Source organism: Hyperolius riggenbachi, chromosome 5, assembly GCF_040937935.1.
Source record: "Hyperolius riggenbachi isolate aHypRig1 chromosome 5, aHypRig1.pri, whole genome shotgun sequence".
NCBI lineage: Eukaryota > Metazoa > Chordata > Amphibia > Anura > Hyperoliidae > Hyperolius > Hyperolius riggenbachi.
The window spans coordinates 440,525,557-440,546,146 of record NC_090650.1 but is presented as its reverse complement, the minus strand read 5'-3'; the positions used below and the strand labels follow the sequence as shown (position 1 = coordinate 440,546,146).

The window sequence follows — 20,590 nt, the reverse complement described above, 5'->3', positions numbered from 1 at the left end:
CCCCTTAATAGCCCTGATACCTGCCTGCACCTATAAGAAAAAAACAACATTTACTCACCTGCAGAAGACTCCTCACACGGCCTCCCTCCAGCGTACAGCAGCTCCCCCGATGATCTTCGTGCAGCAACTCTGGCTGAAAAACTCCTGCGCTGACAGGCAGAGCAGGGCTACGGGAAATGTGCGCCCAAAGCCCTGCGCTGGAGACACAAATAGTCTCCAGTGCAGAGCTTCAGACTTCATTTTCCCGTTGCCCTGCGCTGCCTGCCGGAACCCACAGACTTCACAGACAAAAGAAGGCACAAAGGGGCACAGAAGGAGGCACAGGTGGACAGAGGAAGCCGCGGGGACAGAGGTGGCACATGGGGACTGAAGAGGCAAATGGAGACAGAAGGAGGCACAAAAGGAGACAGAAGGAGGCACAGGAGGACAGAAGGAGGCAGAGTGGGACTGAAGTGGAACAGGAGGCAGAGGTAGCACAAGGGGACAAATAAAGGCAAATGGGACATAAGGAGGCACAAGGGGACAGAAGTAGGTACAAAGGGGCACAGAAGGAGGCAGAGGTGGCACAGTGGGACTAAAGGAGGCACATGGAGACAGAAGAAGGCACAAAGGGAGACAGAAGGGCAAACAGGGGGTCAGACATGGCACAAGGGACTGAAGTAGGCACAAGGAGACAGTAAGAGGCAGAAAAGGTACAGAAGGAGGCACAAAGGGGAAAGATGTATGCACAAGGCACAGAAGTGGCAGCTGCCTGCAAGTTATGCTAAGTAGATGCAGCAGAAGCAAGTAATAAAACACCAACAGGGGAGGAGCTTAGTCTGTGGGTGGGGCTTAATTTGTAGGGCGGGGCTTAATCCAGCAACACTCCAGGCAATGGCCTATACTGCCTATGCCTAAAGGCGCCCCTGTTAGTGCCAATAGCGTCGCCTAAGTTGGCCATTCAGGTGGCAAAATTCCCTGTTTCCCTGCTAGTCTGCGTAGGCCATGCCTCAAATCCCTAATGATCCTGTGCAATTCTCTCCCTACAAGTTTAATCTTTAATTTTTTCAGACTTGCATTTAAAAATTGTAATGAAAACTTGATCATTGTAAACTTGACTTGTATTTAAGGAAGATCTCTAAAACGTAAACATAACTTTATAATTGTGTGAGAATAACTTTTGTAATACTTACCCCACCAAATGTTTACCCTGCAGGTGTTGGACCAGGATGTGCTCAGACATCAGCCAGCAGTGAGACTGTAACTTCAGAATCTTCCATAAGTTTATCATTAATTACCTCAAACGTTGCCACCAATAAGAGTACACAGCAAGTGACAGAAAATTCTGCAGCAAACACAGATATAACGACCCCTGTTACGGAGATATCAAGTACTACATCTGATTTTAGGACCACCATAAATTCTGATCCAGAGGCAACAGCAACTACGAATAATAGTGCCACCAAAGTTGTCACAAGTGCCACCATGCCGCCAGTTTCAGGAAATGACACTACATCTGCCAGGAATTCCAATGCAGAAGTTTCCACCCCCATTGAGACAGTCAGCACCACCACGACTCCCAATGTGGCACCAGACACTAGCACCACCAGCACTCCCAATGTGGCAGCAGACACTAGCACCACCAGCTCTCCCAATGTGTCACCAGACACTAGCACCACCAGCACTCCCAATGTGGCAGCAGACACTAGCACCACCAGCACTCCCAATGTGGCAGCAGACACTAGCACCACCAGCACTCCCAATGTGGAACCAGACACCAGTACCACCAGCACTCCCAATGTGGCAGCAGACACTACCACCACCAACACTCCCAACGTGGTACCTGACACTAGCACCACCAGCACTCCCAATGTGGCACCAGACACTAGCACCAACAGCTCTCCCAATGTGGCACCAGACACTAGCACCACCAACACTCCCAATCTGGCACCAGACATGAGCACCACCAACATTCCAAATGTGGCACCAGACACTGGTACCACCAGCACTCCCAATGTGGCACCAGACACTAGCACCACCAGCTCTCCCAATGTGGCACTAGAAACTAGCACCGCCAGCACTCCCAATGTGGCACCAGACATGAGCACCACCAACACTCCCAATGTGGTACCTGACACTAGCATCACCAACACTTCTAACGTGGTACCTGACACTAGCACCACCAACACTCCCAATGTGGCTCTAGACACTACCACCAACAACACTCCCAATGTGGTACCTGACACTAGCACCACCAGCACTCCCAACGTGGTACCAGACACTAGCACGACCAGCACTCCCAATGTGGTACCTGACACTAGCACCACCAACACTCCCAATGTGACAAAAGACACTAGCACCGCCAACGCTCCCAATGTGACAACAGACACTAGCACCACCAACACTCCCAATGTGGTACCTGACACTAGCACCACCAGCACTCCCAATGTGGTACTTGACACTAGCACAACCAACACTCCCAACGTGGTACCAGACACTAGCACCACCAACACTCCCAACGTGGTACCAGACACTAGCACCACCAGCACTTCCAATGTGGCACCAGACACTAGCACCACCAGCACTTCCAATGTGGCACCAGACACTGGCACCACCAACACTCCCAACGTGGTACCTGACACTAGCAACACCAACACTCCCAATGTGGTACCTGACACTAGCACCACCAACACTCCCAATGTGGCACCAGACACTAGCACCACCAACACTCCCTATGTGGTACCTGACCCTACCACCACCAACACTCCCAACGTGTTACCTGACACTAGCACCACCAACACTCCCAATGTGGTACCTGACCCTACCACCACCAACACTCCCAATGTGGCACCAGACACTAGCACCACCAGCACTCCTAATGTGGCACCAGACACTAGCACCACCAGCACTCCTAATGTGGTACCTGACACTAGCACCACCAGCACTCTCAATAATGTACCTGACACTAATACCACTAGCATGTCTAATATGATACCAGACACTAGCACCACCAGCACTCCTAATGTGGTACCAGACACTAGCACCACCAACACTCCCAATGTGGTACCTGACACTAGCACGACCAACACTCCCAACGTGGTACCAGACACCACTAACACTCCCAACGTGGTACCAGACAATAGCACCACCAGCACTTCCAATGTGGCACCAGACACTAGCACCACCAGCACTTCCAATGTGGCACCAGACACTAGCACCACCAACACTCCCAATGTGGTACCTGACACTAGCACTACCAACACTCCCAATGTGGCACCAGACACTAGCACCACCAACACTCCCTATGTGGTACCTGACCCTACCACCACCAACATTCCCAACGTGTTACCTGACACTAGCACCACCAGCACTCTCAGTAATGTACCTGACACTAATACCACTAGCATGTCTCATATGATACCTGACACTAGCACCACCAGCACTCTCAATGTGGTACCACACACTAGCACCACCAACACTCCCAACGTGGTACCTGACACTAGCACCACCAGCACTTTCAATGTGGCACCAGACACTAGCACCACCAGCACTTCCAGTGTGGTACCTGACACTAATACCACCAGCACTTCCAATGTGGTACCTGATACTAACACCACCAACACTCCCTATGTGGTACCTGACCCTATTACCACCAACACTTCCAATGCGGCACTTGACACAAGCACCACCAGCACTCCCAATGTGGCACCAGACACTGGAACTACCAACACCCCCAACGTGGTACCTGACACTAGCACCACCAGCACTCCCAACGTGGTACCTGACACTAACACCACCAGCACTTCCAATGTGGCACCAGACACTAGCACCACCAGCACTCCCAATGTGGCACCGGACACTAGCACCACCAGCACTCCCAATGTGACACCAGACAGTAATACCCCTAGCATGTCTAATGTGGTACCTGACACTAGTACCACCAGCAGTTTTGATATTGCATTCGACAATACTACTATCAAGGATTCTACACAGTTTAGCAGTTCATTAACAAATTATGCAAATAATTCCATTACATCTAAACCAATCACTATACTGTCAGTTAGTACTTCTGCACTCGGGGACTCAACCACCATTAGTGGCAATACTACCCTAAGTGACACAACAAACACCAGCATTACTGCACAAAGTACATTAACTGAATCATATGCTGCCTCACCCAGCGATATTAATACTAATCCACAGAGTAATGTAATAAACTCTACTAGAGATATACTGAGCTTTACTTCTGGTTTTATCGCTAACCTAAGCACTACTATACAAAATGATACTGCTAGTCATGTTACTTCTATACCAAGTTCTACCACAAACTCCGGCAATGCTGGGCTAAACGTCGTCATAGATTCTGCTGCTGGGCCACACAGCACTAATAACCCCGATATCACAAGTAATACCAGTACCTCTCCCACTGTATTGCTAAACAATATCACTGTTACTGGTGCCACAAATAATACTAACAGTACTGCCACAAATGAGTCCACCGTTACAGCCAACACATCTGGGCTCCAGTCATCACCAATAACGGTACCCATCACACCTATGTCACTGTGGGATTTGCTACAGCAAATAATACTACAAAAACTCACGACTGTCTCTATAGCATCAAGCACTACAGATACAGCAGAAACACCTATATCCACTATGAGTACCATAAACACGCCCAGCTCTACAGCCATTGAGGCATCGGTAAACACAACTACTAACGTCAACAGCAGCATGGTTGACATTGTGAAGAACGATGCCAGTTCCACCATGACACCTGCTGCGACATCAGAAACCATGGACACTGGGAGAACCACTTCTTCTGTTAAAATGATGACTGGTATACCATCAGATACTATGCTTAATACAAATTCTGGAATGCCAACTAATGCTGTAACAGGAGACAGAGTAAGTTTACCGTCTACCTCCGTCGCTGATGCACAAACTATGGTGGCACCTGGTGTTACTTTCTATGCTGGAAACAATATGGAATCTACTAGCGCAACATCTGCAGGAGCTACAGAACTAGTGGCCAGAACATCACTGGAAGAAGCAAGTGGCCCACTAGTTGACACCTCTCAAAGTAGGACCACTGAGGTATCTAATCCAGCATCTTCTATGATAGTGTCTGTGCCAGATTCTATGGCAACTCAAACCACCAGTCAATCCACATCTATAACAAGCCTTTCATCCTCTGATACCACTGCCACTGGTGGCATTAGGACCACAATATCCAGTTCCACATCTCCAAGTATAATATCAACATATACTACAGATACAGAAAGCAAACCAACTTTAGCTTCTATAGCCTCCTCACCAAATACAAATGAAAGTGTGCCAATAGCTAACATTAGCGGAATTACAAACACAAATGTGGCATCTATGTCTACTGCTGCACCCATCACAGCTCCATTAAATACAGCTTCTAACTTCAACAGTAACACAGCTGATATGTTGGGAAATGATACCAGCTCTACCATGATGCCTGCTACAACATCTGAGAATAAGAGCATGGGGCAACCTGCTTCTTTTACTGAAATGACTACTGATATAGCATTCATTACCGTTCTTTATACAAAATCTGATCCTGTAACTGCAGCCAGTACCAGTATGCCATCTATTACCCCATTTGAAGCAGGAACTACGGTGACACATGGTGTTACACCTTTGGCAGTAAACAATTTGGAATCTACTAGTGTGGCTTCTGTTGGCAGCACAGTTCCAACAGCCACACCATCATTTGTAACAACAAGTGCCTCAGTAGCTGACACCACTCAGACCAGGATCACTCAGGCGTCTAATCCAGCATCTTACACAAGTTTGACTGTGCCAAGTTCTACCACCAATGCTCATATCGTAACTTCTGTGCAGTCCGGATTCACGACAGACAGTTCTACCTCTGATATTGCTGGTGGTGTTAGGACAACAATTTCCAGTGCCACATCTGTTGTTACTGAAACAATCTCCAGTATACCATCAACTTTTGAAAGGAACCCAAACTTAACGTCTTTAGGTCCTTCATATACAAATGACAGTTTGCCAAGGGCTAACATAACTGAAATTACAAAAGGAAATGTATTATCTACAACTGTGATTGAAACAAGTGGGGACATTACTTCATCAGATAATAGCACCACTGCTGCACCCATTACAGTACCGTTAGACATAACTACTAACTTCAACACCGATACTGTCAAGAACGATACCAGCTCCACTATGATACCTACCACAACTATAGTGGTACCTGGTGTTCAGTCTTATGCAGTAAACAATATAGCATCTACTAGTGTGACTTCTGATGGAACCAGTTCAATGTCCATAACATCATCTGCAGCATCAAGTGCTCCATTAACAGACACCCCTCAAAGCAGGACAACTGAAGCATCTAATTCAGCATCTTCCACATCAGTAACTGAGCCAACTTTCACCAATACGTATGCCATAACTTCCAGACCATCCACATCCAGAACAGAAAATTCACATTCCAATACCACAGAGCCTGTTACACCATCTAGTGTTTCATCTTATGTAGTAAACAATTTGGAAACTACTACCACGACCTCTGTTGCAACCACAGTACCGATGCCATCATCTGCAGCTGCAAGTGCCCCATTAGTTAACACCAATCGGACCAGGACCACTGAGACATCTAATCAGGCATCCTTACATTCTGATACCACAGAACCTGTTTCAGCATTTGGGGTTTCATCATATACAGTAAACAATTTGAAATCTACTAGTGTAACATCTGATGGATCCACAGTACCGATGCCCATAGCATCATCTGCAGCATCAAGTGCCCCATTGATTGACACCAAGGCATCTGATCCAGCATCTTCCACAGCAGGAGCTGTGCCTACTTCTACCAATACTTATGCCATAACTTCCGGATCATCCACATCCAGAACAGACAGTTCACATTCCGATACTACAGAACTTGTTACGCCATCTGGTGTTTCAGCTTATGTTGTAAAGAATTTGGAATCTACTACTGCGACCTCTGTTGCAACCACAGAACCAATGCCAACAACATCACCTGCAGAAGTGAGTGTCTCGTTAGCTGATACAACTCAAAGCAGGACCACTGGGGCATCTAATCCAGCATCTTCCACCTCAGTTACTTTGCCAACTTCTACCAATACTCATGCTATAACATCTGGACCATCCACATCCAGAGCAGACAGTTCACAGCCCGATACCACTGAGCCTGTTACACCATCTGTTGTTTCACCTTATATAGTAAACAATTTGGAATCTACTACTGCGACCTTTGTTGCAACCAAAGCACCAATGCCATCATCTGCAGCAGCAAGTGCTCCATTAGTTGACACAGATCAGACCAGGACCACTGAGACCTCTAATCCAACATCTTCCACATCCGGAACAGTACCAAATTCTGTCAATATTCATGCCATAACTACTGGACCATCCACATCCAGAACAGTCAGTTCACATTCTGATACCACAGAACCTGTTTGGACAACTGGTATTTCATCATATGCAGTAAACAATTTTAAATCTACTAGTGTGACGTCTGTTGGATACACAGTACCGATGCCCTTAGCATCGTCTGCAGAAGTGAGTGTCTCATTAGCTGACACAACTCAAGACAGCACCACTGAGACATCTTCACATTCTGATACCACAGAACCTGTTACGGCATTTGGTGTTGCATCATATACAGTAAACAATTTGGAATCTACTAGTGTGACGTCTGTTGGATCCACAGTAGCAATGCCCTTAGCATCATCTGCAGCATCAAGTGCCCCATTGATTGTCATCCCTGAGACCACGATCACCAAGGCGTCTGATCCAGCATCTTATACAGCAGGAGATGTGCCAACTTCTACCAATACTACTCATGCCGTAACTTCTGGGCCATACACATTCAGAACAGACAGCTCACATTCCGATATCACAGAGCCTACTAGGGCATCTGGTGTTTCATCTTATGTAGTAAACCATTTGGAATCTACTACAGTGACCTCTGTTGCATCCACAGTACCAATGCCATCATCTGCAGCAGCAAGTGTCCCATTAGTTGACACCAATCAGACCAGGACCACTGAGACATCTAATCCAGCATCTTCACATACTGATACCACAGCACCTGTTACAACATTTGGTGTTTCATCAAATACATTAAACAATTTAGAATCTGCTCATGTGACGTCTGTTGGATCCACAGTACCGATGCCCATAGCATCGTCTGCAGGAGTGAGTGTCCCATTAGCTGACACAACTCAAGGCAGGACCACTGAGACCTCTGATCCAGCATCTTCCCATTCTGATACCACAGAACCTGTTTCGGCATTTGGGGTTTCATCATATACAGTAAACAATTTGGAATCTACTAGTGTGACGTCTGTTGGATCCACAGTAGCAATGCCCTTAGCATCATCTGCAGCATCAAGTGCTCCATTAGCTGACACAACTCAAAGCAGGGCTACTGAGACCTCTAATCCAGCATCTTCCACATCCGGCACAGTACCAAATTCTGTCAATATTCATGCCATAACTACTGGACCATCCACATCCAGAACTGTCAATTCACATCCTGATACCACAGAACCTGTTAGGACATCTGGTATTTCATCATATGTAGTAAACTATTTGGAATCTACTAGTGTGACTTCTGTCGAAACCACAGTACTGATGCCCATAACACCATCTGCAGCATCAAGTGCTCCATCAGTTGACACACAGCAGACCAGGACCACTGAGACCTCTAATCCAACGTCATCCATAATGACTATGCTGCTAATTTCTACCAATGTTCCTATCATAACTACTGGGGCATCTACACCTACCACAGACAGTTCTACCACTGAATCTTCTGGTGGCGTTAGGACCACAGTATTCAGTGACACATCTGTTGTTACTGAAACCAACTCCAGTATACCTTCATCAGCATATACAGCAGAAAACAAACCAACCTTAGCATCTATAGGCCCATCATATACATATGAACGTTTGCCAACTGATAACCTAACTGGAATTACAAAGGCAAATATGGCATCGACAGCTCTGAGTGGAACAAGTCAGGATATTGCCTCATCAGATACCAGGACCACTAATGCACCCACTACAGTTCTATTAAACGTAGCTACTAACTTCAACAGTAACACAGCTGATATTGTCAAGAATGATGCCAGCTCCACTATGATGCCTACCACAACATCTGAGACCAAGGCCATGGGGCAAACTGCCTCTTCTAAAGAAATGACTACTGATATACCATTCATTACTACACTTCATACATTATCGATAATGTCTTCTACTGCAGTCAGTCCTGGTACACCAACTATTATATCACCCAAGTCAGAAACTATGGTCACACCTGGTGTTCGATCTAACTCAGTAAACCATTTAGAATCTACTAGTGCGACTTCTTTTGGAACCCCAATTCCAATGCCCATAACATCATCTGCTGCAGCAAGTGCCCCATTAGCTGACACCAGTCAAAGCACTCCCACCGAGGCATCTAATCCAGCATCTTTCCCATCACTAACTGTGCCAACTTCTACCAATACACAAACCATATCTACTGGATCATCCACATCCAGAACAGACAGTCCATATTCTGATACCACTGTTAGGGCCACGATCTCCCGTGCCACATCTCTTTTTACTGAAAGCAACTCCAACTTACCAACTTATGCAGAAGTTAGTGTGCCACTCGCTTCCCAAACTGATCCCACAGCCACAACAGTCAGTATGGCATCTGCTATCCTTAGTGAAAACAAACCAAGCATGCTTCCAGTTCCTACACCAGAAACAAGAACAAACTTAGATTCCCTGGCCACAACTTATACAAGAGATAGTGTTCCTATAACCACCGTGATTGGAGACAAAATAGCTGTCTTGCCCATGGCAACATCACTTACAACGCAAAGTCTTCCACCTTCTGTTGTAGATGAAACCACAACTTCGTTATCTTCCATCATAAATGATAGGGTGTCATCTAATGTTGTAAGGGGGACTGGAGCCGATACAACACTGGCTGTTACATCTGAAAGTAGAAGCTCTATGACGTCTATTCCAACATCTACAAAACAGACTTTACCAGCCGTGATCATGAATGAGGTCACCATCAACGAGGCATCTTCTACCGTACAAGATAGATTGGGTAACGTAACTGGATCCCAAACCACAAGAGTCAATGAGACATTCTCAGCCATAGCTCTACCTAGACCAAATGTACCATTACTCACCACAATAGAAACAAAGCCATCAATCTCTTCTTACTCCATATATCAAACCAAAATGATGGAACTGTTAATAACTACATCTGGAAACAAAGAGACTGCCTCAATAGCAAATACAAATATGGCGTCTACTGTCACAAATGGAACTGAAACAGATTTACCATCTACCACCATCACAATAGTTGAACAGTCATCAACCACATCTGATGACAAATCAATGCCGGTTCCTTCCACAGTGAACAACACAACTGTTATGCCAACCTTTAACAACCCTGAAACCGCAAATAAGGAGACATCTAGTACCAAATCTGAAACTCTGTATTCTAAACCAGCTGTTGTGTCATCGGATACTACCATGTCTGATCCAGCCATACTGGCCACCAGGAGCACCGAACAATCCAAAAACATGGTGACTCAATCCGAAAACACAGTGACGCAAACTAATTCTGATATGACTTACAGTGGGTCAACGCCCATCTCTGAATCTATGGCTAGCACATCTGATCTCAAAAACATAATGTCAAATAACGCTGAAATACCGGATACATTAACAACAGAAGACATCTCCAGAACTAAAAACATCCCAAAGGACAGTACATCTGTGCCAGCAACCACCACTTCTGAAGTAAGCCACGACCCGATTGGTACAACTACTTCAGAGGCTGGAGAAAGCAGCACTTCCTTTACTACAGCAGAAATCAAAAATGGTTTCCAAACTGGAGAAGCATCACAATCAAGTATCACTACACTACTACCTACAACTACAACAAGTGCCACATTTGAAAAGGAAAATGTATCAATTGATACTATCTATGAGGCACAAAGCATTCTTCCAGTTGGCACCACTGATAACACTGTAAGTGAGGGGTCAGTTACCAACACATTTGAAACAGGAAACATTTTATCTACTCCCACCCCTTCTGAATTCAGAAATATTGTGACAAAGTACATCAATTCTGAAAGTAAAAATATTGTACCAACTACCACCATGTCTGAAGCTAGTAGCATTTTATCAACTAGTACAGTATCTAACGCAGAAAGTATAACTTCCATTGACAGCATAGTGGCAACCGGAAAGATTGCACAACCCAGCACCACCCCTGAAGACAAAGAAACTATGCCAGCTGACATCATATCTGGAACTGAAAGCATTAAACCAACAGGGGCAACATCTAGAGGTAGAAAGACAGTGGTTGAAGTCACATTGCTCAATACTGAAAATACTGAGCCAGGTGGCACCACATTGAGAGCCAGAAGCACTGTACCAACTACCGCTTCATTTGATGCCATAAAAATATCGCCCACTGGTATCACGACTGAAAGTAGGCGTTTGGCTCCAACTACCATTTTGTCTGAAAGTGGAGGTATTAAAGCAACATCCACCATATCTGATGCCAGAAACACAGCACCATTCCATGCTTCTTCTGAAACCAGAAACATGTTGTCATCTCACTTTACATATGAGACCGGAAACTTTTTACTGGTTAAAACCACACCTAAAAACCTAAACAATGTGCCAGCTACAAGCATATCTAAAATTAGAAACAACGAGACAACTACCACCACATCTGAAGCTGAAAAAACTGGGCCAGTTGCCACCACATCTGAAGCAAGAAATGTTTTAGCAACTACCACCACATCTGAAGTCAGAAGCACTGGGCCTACTGCCACATCCGAAGCCAGAAATATATTTGAATCCAGAAGCACTGCATCAATTACCACAATTTCTGAAACCAGAAATACAGCAGCAATGGGCATGACTAGTAAAATCAGGGACACTACGAAACCTACTACCATAAATGGATCTAAAAGCATTTTGTCAACCAGTTCTACATCTAAACCGACAGCCATTGTGCCTTCCGGCACCACTTTGGCAGACAAAAATGCTGTGCCAGCTACCCTTCCACCAGAAACTACAAAGGATGTGCCAACTCCCTCTGCATCTGAAGCCCGAAATACTGCCCCACATAAAAACACACTTAAAACCAGTCCAAGCTTATTAAATGAAAGCAAATCTGGGATTTCTCTGAGAACAACTTTTACCAATGTAACCAGTGGAACTTCTGCTATAACCAGTTCTACAACTAAACCGTACACCAGTCTATTAAGTAACAAGATAACTCAACCTACTACAAACAATACCACAATACTACTAAATGCTGCCTTTTCAAAATCTCAGACCACACAAACAGCAACTTTGGCCAGTAACAACGTTCTTGAATCCTCACCCAGTCTTAGAGCTCAATCAACCAAAGCTCTGTTGGACAGCATGACCTCTGGGATGATTCAAATGTCCACCAGAATGACAACCAGCTCATCCAATAGGCCAGCACTTTACACTACCAAGGAATCTACAACACAACAATCAGTATCTACCAAAGCTGTGGAAGGTAAAAACATATCTCAAACACAAGCCAAAACTCAGTTGACCATGCCACTGTCTTCTATTGTGGCTCATGAATTAATTCAGTTGTCTACAAAAAAGACAACCAAAGTAGCTTCCAATGCTACTAGTCCAATAGGTTATAGTAATAACCCACAACCCATACCAACAAATCAGTTCACCAAGCCTCTCCCTTCACGTACAACCAATGGGATACCTCAGACAACGACCAGCAAGACAACAATGTCAACCGCAATCCCCACCAGTCCAACACCTGATCCTGCAGCTGGGTCAACACCGCAGTATGGCATCGACAGTGACCAGATAGATGCCAATGCCAGTATTTTATCATCAGTTTATGAAGTACCATCAACTGCTGGTAAGTCCATTTATCAGTTGCCAAGTAGACTGTATTGAACATTTTTCTTTATTACAAGAAGTGCTTTTTTTGAAAGGAATTTTTATATGTCTTTTTGCTGTGTGAGCATTCATTGTATTTATTCTGAGGGATTTTGCATCTGTGTACAAATACTTTGAAAGTGCAAAATTGTCTGAATGCCAGTACAACTGCTAATTCAGGCAATCATTAATAATACAATACAATACAATAACATTTCTATAGCGCTTTTCTCCCATAGGACTCAAAGCGCTTAGGCTCTCTCAGATTCAGTAATTGGTAGTAGGATGAAGTATTCACACAACAAAAGTTATATTTCTGCAAATGCCAAACTGAACAGGTGGGTTTTCAGTCTGGATTTAAACACGTCCAGGGATGGAGCTGTCCTGATCTGTTGAGGTAAGGAGTTCCAAAACGTAGGGGCAGCATGACAGAAGGCTCTGGGACCAAAAGATTCCAAGTGGACTCTGGGTATGACTAGATTATTAGAACCTGTGGATCTGAGAATGCGGGGATTGCTACGTAGCTGCAACATATCTTTCATGTATCCAGGGCCTAGATTATTCAGGGATTTAAATGTCAGTAGGCCGATCTTGAATAGGACCCTCCATTCTATAGGTAGCCAGTGAAGGGAGTGCAGGACTGGCGTTATGTGGCAGTGACGGGGTTGTTTGGTTAGCAGTCTGGCAGCAGTATTCTGTGTCAGCTGTAGTCGGTGCAAGACCTTTTTTGGAAGGCCAATGTAGAGAGCATTACAGTAGTCCAGTCGGAAGGTAATGAAGGCAAGAACTAAAGTTGGTAGATCTTCTGGGGGGATGAGGTGCTTGATTTTTGCGATGTTCTTAAGGTGAAAATAGGATGATTTCACCACAGCAGAGATGTGAGTTCTGAAGTTTAACTCTCCATCAATTAGAACTCCCAGGCTACGCACATGATCAGAGCTGTGTAGATCTGTGCCTCCTATTCCCAGTGGTGAAGACTGCAAGTTAAGTTGTTTTGTTATCATGCTCTGCCCTCCAATCAGAAGGACTTCAGTTTTGTCTGCATTTAGTTTCAGCCAGTTGTCATTCATTGAACCAGCCAATCACAAGGCAGCAGTGCAATGTACAAAAACATGCAGATTAACATTCACATTAAATATTTATTTAACTGCTGATCGCCTGAGACTCTCACACACAGCAGTGTCTTGAGCTTACTCAGATTAGAGTCTAAAAATGAAAAACCTCAAGTGGCTACAAACACCGAGCCTAGGCTGTTTAGCTGTCTAGTGTCTGACACGTAACCTAGGCTGTTTATCTTGCAGGATTCTCCTCCCAGAACATTCTGGGAGACCAGGCATTATTTTCACTGGCTTTGGAATTCTCAGAAACAAACACAAACATTCTGTAGTGCTGCACCTGACAGGAGTAGAGATGTCACCAACTGCGAGAAATTTCAGAATGTAAATTAGAGTAAGGAAAGACCTTACAATGGGCAAACACTGACTAAATCATTTATAAATTAATATTGTAAAAAAAAAGCAATTTTTTAAATTATGTTAAATTTAAGTATCCTTGTATAACGCTGTTTATTACTCTTTAGGGATGATTATCATGAATGTTAAAATTTCAAACGCTAATCAAACCCTGGAGGATCTGATGACGGCCTTTCTACAGAAGGTAACTTCCTAAAACTCTGCAATCCAATGGCTGCTTCACACTGGAAATCCCCAAATACTATTGCTAGGCAATTTCCCAGTAATTTTTTTTAGCAAGGGATTTCCCAGAAATGTTGTCATTTTGTAACACAGTAACAGTTGCTGTAAATGCTACATGCAGCGCTTTGCAATTTTTAGATAAACCAGTTCCTCTAGTGTGAAAACTGTCATAAAGCCCAATACACACACTCAACAGCGGTCTTTTACGCAGCACAATTGTCAAGCAACTTTTGTTGTGAACAGTGGCGGCTCCAGGATTTTTTGTTTGGGAGGGGAGGGGGGGGTGGTACTATGCAGGTGCTGGACTAATTTCTGGGGTAGCTGATGCACGCCGCAGCAAAAAATGGGTGTGGCTACAACCTGCGGCGTGCGAAGCAAAACATTGGGTGTAGCCATGAACGGATGAGGGCGGAGCTAACTGTAATTTAAAGTGAACCCGAGGTAAGAGTGATATGGAGGCTGCCATGTTTATTTCCTTTTAAACAATACTAGTTGCCTGGCAGCCCTGCTGATCTATTTGGCCGCGGTAGTGAACTGAATTACACCAGAAATAAGCATGTGTAACGGTTGGGTGTAGCAACTCAGATGTCTGATTATGTGGTGATCTGCAGAATCACCAATAATGCAGACGCTATACCTGATTATGTGGTGATCTGCAGAATCACCAATAATACTAGTATAGCTAAAAGGGTGCTAGTGTGTAGTGCTTGGTGCAACCGTAACTTTACTAGTTTTGCAAGACCTTACCAGAGGGGCTGGTAAGGTACTATTAATACACAGACTGTAACTAAATAATTTGGCGAGACCTCACCAGAGGGGCTGGTGGGGTACTATCAGCACACTGACTGTATAATAGCGTACAAACCCCAGCATTCTGGAGATACTGATACTGAAGAGATAGAATCTCCCGAGGAGCGGGTGATTCAGACTGTACTGCAGTCTAGTGATCACCTGAGGTGCAGGTGATTAAGACGGTACTGCAGCCCCTAGAGGATACCTGAGGAGCAGGTGATCCAAACAATACTGTAACTAATGATTACCTGAGGAGCAGGTGATACAAACAATACTGTAACTAATGATTACCTGAGGAGCAGGTGATACAATACTAGAGGCTAGGCCCACTGGTGAGGACAGAGCGGTCAGACAGGCTAAGTTCGGCAACAGAGAGGTAAGTATCGGTACAGAATGGTGAGGCAAGAGGATAACGGGTAAACAGGCAGAGGGTCAGCAACAAGTCAGATAGGCAGAAGTACAGAATCAGTGAGCAGAAGCGAGGTCAGAGTATAGCTTTGAAGTCCTTGGTTTCAACACCTGGGATCTAGTCTAAGGTCTGAGCGCTAACACAAAAGTATTCACGACAGCAGACACCGGCAGAATGGCAAACGAAGGCTTATGAGGAAGAGGGAGACTCTCAGCCACTCCCACCTCGGATTTCCGCCAATCTGAGCAGCGAGAGTCACCCCTGACGTCAGCCGACCGGCAGGTCAGCTGACTCGCCTTCTACTAGCATAAAGGTCCTGTCTCCGCGCTCGCCCGCGCGAGACAGACCTCCTGTGAGCTAAAGACAGAGCTACTCTCAGCGTATCAAACGCCGAGAGCCTGAAGTTATGCTGAGAGTTGGAAATGGCAGCAGCGGCAGCAGCAGTGGTGGCAGTGAGAGAGCTACCCTGCCCACTCGCCGCTGCTGACCTTCCAGATGTTACAGCATGCAGCTAATCTTGTCAGTTCTGACAACATTGTCAGAAACCCCTGACCTGCTGCATGCTTGTTCAGGGTCTATGGTTGAAAGAATTAGAGGCAGAGGATCAAAACTAGAAATACGTGCAATCATGTCAGCAAAATTGACTAGAAATACGTGCAAGCATGTGGAAGATTTGACTAGAACATACACCTGGCTGGCTGTAATAAAAAAAAAAAAACATTTACTCACCTGCAGCCAGAGACGGGACAAGGTCCTTCAGCACCCAAGGCTGAGACAGCAAAGTGTGCCCCTCCATCCCTCCCACCCCAGCCGTCACACACTGATTGCTATTAGACTAATAGGTTCCCCAGGGCCCCCAACCCCCCCAACACCTTAATCTCTAGTTATCTGGCTTGCAGTCACTGTCATGTATCCCCTTTTCTTATTTCTTTCTGCTTCAAACACAATTGGAAATGACAGCTGAATGAATTGTGCGCCCCCTCCTACACTGCGCCCTGAGGCTGGAGCCTCTCCAGCCTATGCCTCGGCCCGGCCCTGCCTGCAGCAGACCTCCTGTCCCGGCCTCCGTCCGGCGCGCAGCTCCCACGATCCTCTGCAGCCACCTACTAAAACTCCCGCGCTGAGCATGGCTACGGGAAAATGGCACCCGAAGCCCTGCACTGCAGGGCTGCCATTTTCCTGTAGCCCTGCTCTGCCGCAGCTGGAGCTGCTGACTGCTGCTGCCGGTGAACTGACACGGCGTCTATTAGTCGCCGAAAGTCAGTTCACGCTGAGGGGTGCTAATACGGTGCTTGGAGAATTTTAGGGGGTGCTTCAGCACCCAAAGCACCCCCCTGGCGCCGCCACTGGTTGTGAAATAAGTTGAAACAACTAAAAAAAGTATTTTGCTATTGTTCAAAAAGCTGATAAGACTGATAAGAAGTCAATCCGACAGTTGGATTGACTTCTTATCAGTCTTATCAGTTGTTTGAACAATAGCAAAATACTTTTTTTTAGTTGTTTCAACTTGTTTCACAACAAAAGTTGTTTGACAATTGTGCTGCATAAAAGGCCGCTGTTGAGTGTGTGTATGGGGCTTTAGATCACATAGTCAAAGCACTTTATTAAGAATCGCTGGTGATCAACAAATCACTGAAAAAGGGCTTTTGGTGCACATGTTGTCTACTGGAGCAATACTGACACCAAGTGGCTATATTTGAGATTGACGCTTACAATGGTTTTTAACGGATACTTTTTAAATGTTTTTAAAGTGGACCTGAACTCTTGCACAGGACAGAAGGAAAACATAGAGAAATGCACCCTGTATGTATTCAGAGAGTTTAACCTGTCTAATTCCCCCTCATCTGTGTCTAACCACACGTTACAATTTGATCCCTTAGCTGTGTTAGCTGACTGCCACAGCAGAAAGCTCATTGATAAGCACAGGATGTTATCTGCTTCCAGGACTAGCCTGGGAGGTGACCCCTAGGTCAGGGGGTTGTCGTAGGAAACTGGTAAAAGTAGGAGGTGCCCAAAAAAATATATTTAAAAAAATAAATGAAATATATACAATATGAGGTTCACTACTGTATATGCAGTGTTACAACAAAAACACTTGGTAGGAGTGGCTATCGAGTATCCAAGAAGATGAATGGTTCAGATCCTACCTTCAATGAGTAGACTTCAAGCCAGGTGATATTCAAAAAGTTTCTTAACTTTATTAAGCACTTTAACTGGACTATGAGTTTCACGCTAAAAACAATTTCTTATGTGAATTCTTGTGCCTCAATGTCTGGTGGGTTTTGTGCTGGGTGCCTTTCTATAGGCCTGTAGATAGGTGCCCAGAGCGAGACCCACTAGACATTGAGGCATGAGAATTGACCCGAGGAAGCGTTTTTAGTGTGAAATGCGTTGTCCAGTTAAAGTGCTTAATAAAGTTAAGAAAAACTTTGTAAATATCACCTCACCCTAGCTTGAAATCTATACATTGAAGGTACCGTAGGATCTGAACGCATTATCTTCTTGGATAGTCGATAGCCAGTCCTACCAAGTTTTTCTGTTATTGTTGTAACTCTACATATACTACATATATGGTAGTGAACCTCATATTGGATATTTTTACTTTATTTTTTATATTTTTTTTGGGCGCCTCCTACTTTTACCAGTTTCCTAACTTTAACTTTGGACAAACTTACAGGGTTGCTTTAAAGGGAAGGTTCAGGGAGGGTGGGTAAAAAATCAAAATCAATTTCCACTTACCTGGGGCTTCCTCCAGCCCGTGGCAGGCAGGAGGTGCCCTCGCCGCCGCTCCGCAGGCTCCCGGTGGTCTCCGGTGGCGCGCCCGACCTGGCCAGGCCGGCTGCCAGGTCGGGCTCTTCTGCGCTCCAAGTCCTGGTACTTCTGCGTCCCACGCCGGCGCTCTGACGTCATCGGACGTCCTCTGGGCTCTACTGCGCATGCGCAGTAGTTCTGCGCATGCGCAGTAGAGCCCGGAGGTCGTCCGATGACGTCAGAGCGCCGGCGTGGGACGCAGAAGTACCAGGACTTGGAGCGCAGAAGAGCCCGACCTGGCAGCCGGCCTGGCCAGGTCGGGCGCGCCACCGGAGACCACCGGGAGCCTGCGGAGCGGCGGCGAGGGCACCTCCTGCCTGCCACGGGCTGGAGGAAGCCCCAGGTAAGTGGAAATTGATTTTGATTTTTTACCCACCCTCCCTGAACCTTCCCTTTAAGGTCTAATGCCTGGTACACACTATGCGATTTTCTGGCAGATTTACTTTCAGATTAATTATTTCCAACATGTCCGATCTGATTTCTGAATGTTTTCAGATCGATTTCTGATAGAAGTCAATGGAAAACAGTCAGAAATCGATCTGAAAATGCTTGGAAATCAATCGGAAATCAGATCGGACAAGTTGGAAATAATCGATCTGCCAGTAAATCTGCCAGAAAATCTCATAGTGTGTACCTAGCATAAAACTTGGGTTTTTTTTGTAATAATTTCACACCAGTGAACCAACTCAACACTCCTCTGTGATTACTGATACTGGTTCCTGTTCCTTTTTTTTTTGCCAGGCCTGCTTAAACTTTGCGGAACAATTAAACCTGAGGGACGTCACCCTGACCTGGGGAGAGAACAGGACGACCGTTAGCTGCCAGTCATTCACGCTGACTTAGAGCGTTGTCACTCCAGTTGCATTTCCCGACATATGAGGAGGAAGGGAAATCTACTTTTACTGCAGTTCAGGCAAACAAGCTCGTTTTTCTGCAGAGCGTGGCGTGGAACTCGTCCATGCGGCTGTTTTGGTGCGTTTGGCCGTCAGCCGCTCATTCAACGCTTTCAAAAATGCAACATGATACAAATGGCTGCACTTCTGGGGACAAAAACCGACCAATCAGCATCTTCCTGCGGATCGCAGATCACAAAACAGATCGCTAATTGGCTGCTTCTTACCTGGAAGGGATCCTATAAGTGGCTGGGCCCATTTAACTTGCAGAAAATCTTGCATTATGTGACTAGTGTTGTTTTATTCTCTGAACGGAAGAGGAGGAGCATCTCCTTACTGCAATCCTCCGGAGATGTCGGGGTACCCCTGCACCCCTCTTGTGCAGAAGGAATCAGCTTTACATCCATTTATAAAGTGTAACAATGCTCAGACAAGGAACTAATAAAACTGAGTATACAAGCCTTAGTATGTGTGGAAATGCCTCAGAGATCTGCTGTACTTATTTTGAAAGGATCACGATCAAAAAGAGTTGTAAAATTACAAATATATGGAAACACATACAAATAAGAAGTACAGTTAATTTAGAGTAAAATGGGCCATACATGGCTTTCTTCCTATGTTGCTGTCACTTCCAGGGCATTCAGTGAAAAATGGCGCCGGTTAAATAATGGCGAACGCTTCCGCCCGATATTTGTTTAAAACGATATTTATCTTTTTAAAGGTTAAAATGGCACAGACCTTGTAAACGTTATTTATCGTTTTAAATCCTGCTTTTTACTCTGGAAGAAACGTAAACCATCTGGGAAGTTGTTTATTCCTTGTGATTAAGAACTGGTCTTTAAACTATTTCATGAGGATAAATCTTCAGATCATTCTGGGGTTAAAAAGACTATTGATCTTCTTAGAAGAGATGTGCCCCTCTCTCAATAAGGATGTTGATGCTTTTGTTAAGTCATGTTCTGTCTGTGCCCGAAGTAAAGTGGCACATGTCACACCTCAAGATACCCTGTTGCCATTGCTTA

General features: G+C 45.2%; 2 protein-coding genes across 2 annotated transcripts in view; both read left to right on the top strand.

The window, feature by feature from the left end:
- Nucleotides 1-11,615, top strand: part of LOC137519483 (uncharacterized) — a 75,973-nt gene extending 64,358 nt beyond the window's left edge. Inside the window, exons 5-6 of the mRNA XM_068238439.1 lie at nt 1,196-11,448; nt 11,586-11,615. Coding sequence (XP_068094540.1) covers nt 1,196-11,448; nt 11,586-11,615 — 10,283 coding nt within the window. The remainder of the gene's footprint in view (nt 1-1,195; nt 11,449-11,585) is intronic.
- On the top strand, nt 11,509-19,833 carry LOC137517923 (uncharacterized). The gene is made up of 3 exons (XM_068234999.1): nt 11,509-12,949; nt 14,549-14,625; nt 19,417-19,833. The coding sequence occupies exons 1-3, from the start codon at nt 11,626-11,628 to the stop codon at nt 19,516-19,518; spliced, it is 1,503 nt and encodes a 500-aa protein (XP_068091100.1). The 5' UTR covers nt 11,509-11,625; the 3' UTR covers nt 19,519-19,833.
- Nucleotides 19,834-20,590: the final 757 nt, after the last annotated feature.

Coding starts and splice junctions, on each gene's coding strand:
- LOC137517923 (XM_068234999.1), top strand. CDS start 11,626: ATGTTGTCATCTCACTTTACATATGAGACCGGAAACTTTTTACTGGTT. Junction 12,950..14,548: donor TGAAGTACCATCAACTGCTG/GTAAGTCCATTT, acceptor ATTACTCTTTAG/GGATGATTATCATGAATGTT. Junction 14,626..19,416: donor TGACGGCCTTTCTACAGAAG/GTAACTTCCTAA, acceptor TTTTTTTGCCAG/GCCTGCTTAAACTTTGCGGA.